The 2,417-nt window shown below is 49.1% G+C and overlaps 1 protein-coding gene across 1 annotated transcript in view; it reads right to left on the bottom strand.

The window, feature by feature from the left end:
* Positions 1-2,138, bottom strand: part of LOC311322831 (CYFIP-related Rac1 interactor B-like) — a 4,521-nt gene extending 2,383 nt beyond the window's left edge. Inside the window, exons 1-2 of the mRNA XM_084454949.1 lie at positions 2,063-2,138; positions 215-276 (exon numbers count right to left, since the gene is read on the bottom strand). Of these exons, the coding sequence (XP_084311075.1) occupies positions 215-276; positions 2,063-2,132 (132 nt within the window). The 5' untranslated portion in view covers positions 2,133-2,138. The remainder of the gene's footprint in view (positions 1-214; positions 277-2,062) is intronic.
* Positions 2,139-2,417: the final 279 nt, after the last annotated feature.

Raw genomic sequence — 2,417 nt, 5'->3', positions numbered from 1 at the left:
TGTGTGTGTGTGTGTGTGTGTGAGAGTATTTGTGTACTGTATGTATGTGTGTGTGTGTGCGTGTGTGTGCGCGCATGCGTGCATCTTGTCAGTGTTTTATGGGGAAGACTGGTAAGGTCATAATATTGTTGTCCTCCTCGTTGTCTGCATGTGTTAATCCTAGCTGATCGTTTGGCTAGTTTATGGTGTGTGTGTGGGGGGGTGGACTCTTCACTGTGGGCCTCTGTTGATTGGCTGATTGTCTCATTAGCTGATTGGTTGTCATGGAGGTGATGTCTGTGTAACAGGAGTGTCCATCCGTGGAGAGCACAGCTGCTGGAGGGAGGGGCTGTTCGGAGCAGTTGAGCTCTGGTTTACTTTATGTACGGTATATTTATCTATATTATCTTTTATTTCATAATCTTTATTACTTTATTATCAATCAAGGAATCTGTAGTTGTGCACTAACATTATATTGCAAATGCCTACAAACAATAATAAAGAAATGGTTTAGTTTTAGACCAGCCACCCCTCTCACACCAGCAGTGGAATCTCCCACCTGCACAGTCAAGTATAGTGGAAGAAACCATCTGTTAAACAGGAAGGGCGGGGGGGCTTTGGTTAGGTTGAAGGTTATCCGTTGCGGCCCGAAACATCACACATCAGACACACACACACATTTGTCATCACTCCCATACCGCAGGGGCAGTGCAGAGCTAGGATGAGGAGGAGCAGCGATGAAGATGAAGATGACGGCTAATAGACACCTTCATCACGTAATCATGGAGGGACCGACATCTGAGGCTCATTCTAGCCGGCCGTAGCTCAGCTTTACTGCTGCACTGGCAGTTTCTAGAAGATTGAGGGTCTTTTTCACCAACATAAAGAGGTTAATTTTCAAGCGTTCAGTCTTTATAGTTATGCTATGTAGGACATTCCATTCAAAGGCAATGCAGAGTGGGAGATAATGTGCTTGAATGAGCTGAATGGCCTTCAGATGGCCGGTCCCATGCAGGGGCAGAGAACTGATGATGAGATGGAGAGAAGAGCAAAAGAAAGGAGAAAGAGAGAGAGAGAGAGAGAGAGAGAGAGAGAGAGGAGGAGGAGGACGAGAGGATCACTATGCCGAAAATGAGAGAATGACAGAAGGAGAGCAAAAGAGAGGGGGGGTAAACGGAGAGAACTCAAAAAAAAAGAGAAGCGAATGATCTCACGTTCAAAGTCAAGGAAAACTATCGGGCCATGCTCAAGTTCGGCGCAAGCCAGCACTTTCAGGAGGTTTCCCATGAGCCTCCTGGAACACAGAGAGGGACATGTGTGTGGGTGATGGGGTGAGGGGTGTGTTTTGGGGGGGGGGGGGCGTGTGTGTGTGTGTGTGTGTGTGCGCTTGCTGATGTGTGCATATGTGAGTGTGTGTGCGTGTGTGTGTGTGTGAGAGAGAGAGAGAGAGAGAGAGAGGGTGTGTGTGAGGGTTCTCGGGGTGGAGGAGGGAGGGGGGATGCGATGGAATCTTCGGTGGTGAAGCCAAACGATGCTCCGGGCGAGGTTGCCATGACAACGTGGAAACGGACACACACTTTCTCTTCCCACTCTCTCTCTCTCTCTCTCTTTCTTTTGCTTTCTGTGAATCCCCCATATACTGTATATTGAACCACACAGGGCCAGTCAGGCAAAAGACGTGCGGTCCACGGGGATAGTAGGACACTCTGATTGGCTGATTGACATCATGTCCGCCATTTTGAGGGACAAAACAGTCAGACAGGCAGAGATACAGCGTGGGCGAAAGTTCTCATCCCGAGCTGTCTTCCAGAGATGCAGAGAGTCGAGAGAGAAAGAGAGAGTGACAGTAGAAAATGCCTGACAATCACGATCCACACCCACGATACCTCCGCATCCCAGCATGCAACACACCGATCGACATCCGCACTCCCCTCCTCTCTCAGACCCCGCCCCTCAGCCTCTCAACCGCCACTCTTCACACACACACGCACACACACACACACACACAAACATACCCACAAACACGTCTAAACACACACGTATATATACACACACACACGCTCGGACCCCGGCGATCACTTACTTTCAAAATCCAGGAAAAAATGTGGACAGTTCTCTAAATCTTTACCAAGGACTTTAATCAGGTTCCCCATGGCTGGCAACCTAGACAGAGAGAACAACAGACACATAGAGAACAGGTTCTACCGTCTCCACACCCCTCTAGACAGAGAGAACAACAGACGCAAAGGTTCTGTGCACACCTTTTCCAATCTACACCTCTAATCAACCCACCTTCCCTCTCTCATCCTCTCCTATTCTGTCCATCTCTCTTCCCTCTACTCCTCCCTCTCCCTCTTCTGTTCCCGGACGAGAATGCAGGCTACCACAGCACGTCATGGGCTCAGCTTCAGCTGTAGCACGCTGTTATGCATCGATTA

The sequence above is a fragment of the Borostomias antarcticus genome, assembly GCF_949987555.1.
Source record: "Borostomias antarcticus genome assembly, chromosome: 21".
NCBI classification, from domain to species: domain Eukaryota; kingdom Metazoa; phylum Chordata; class Actinopteri; order Stomiiformes; family Stomiidae; genus Borostomias; species Borostomias antarcticus.
Note: the sequence above shows the minus strand (reverse complement) of the source record. Positions and strands in the feature narration are given on the sequence as shown.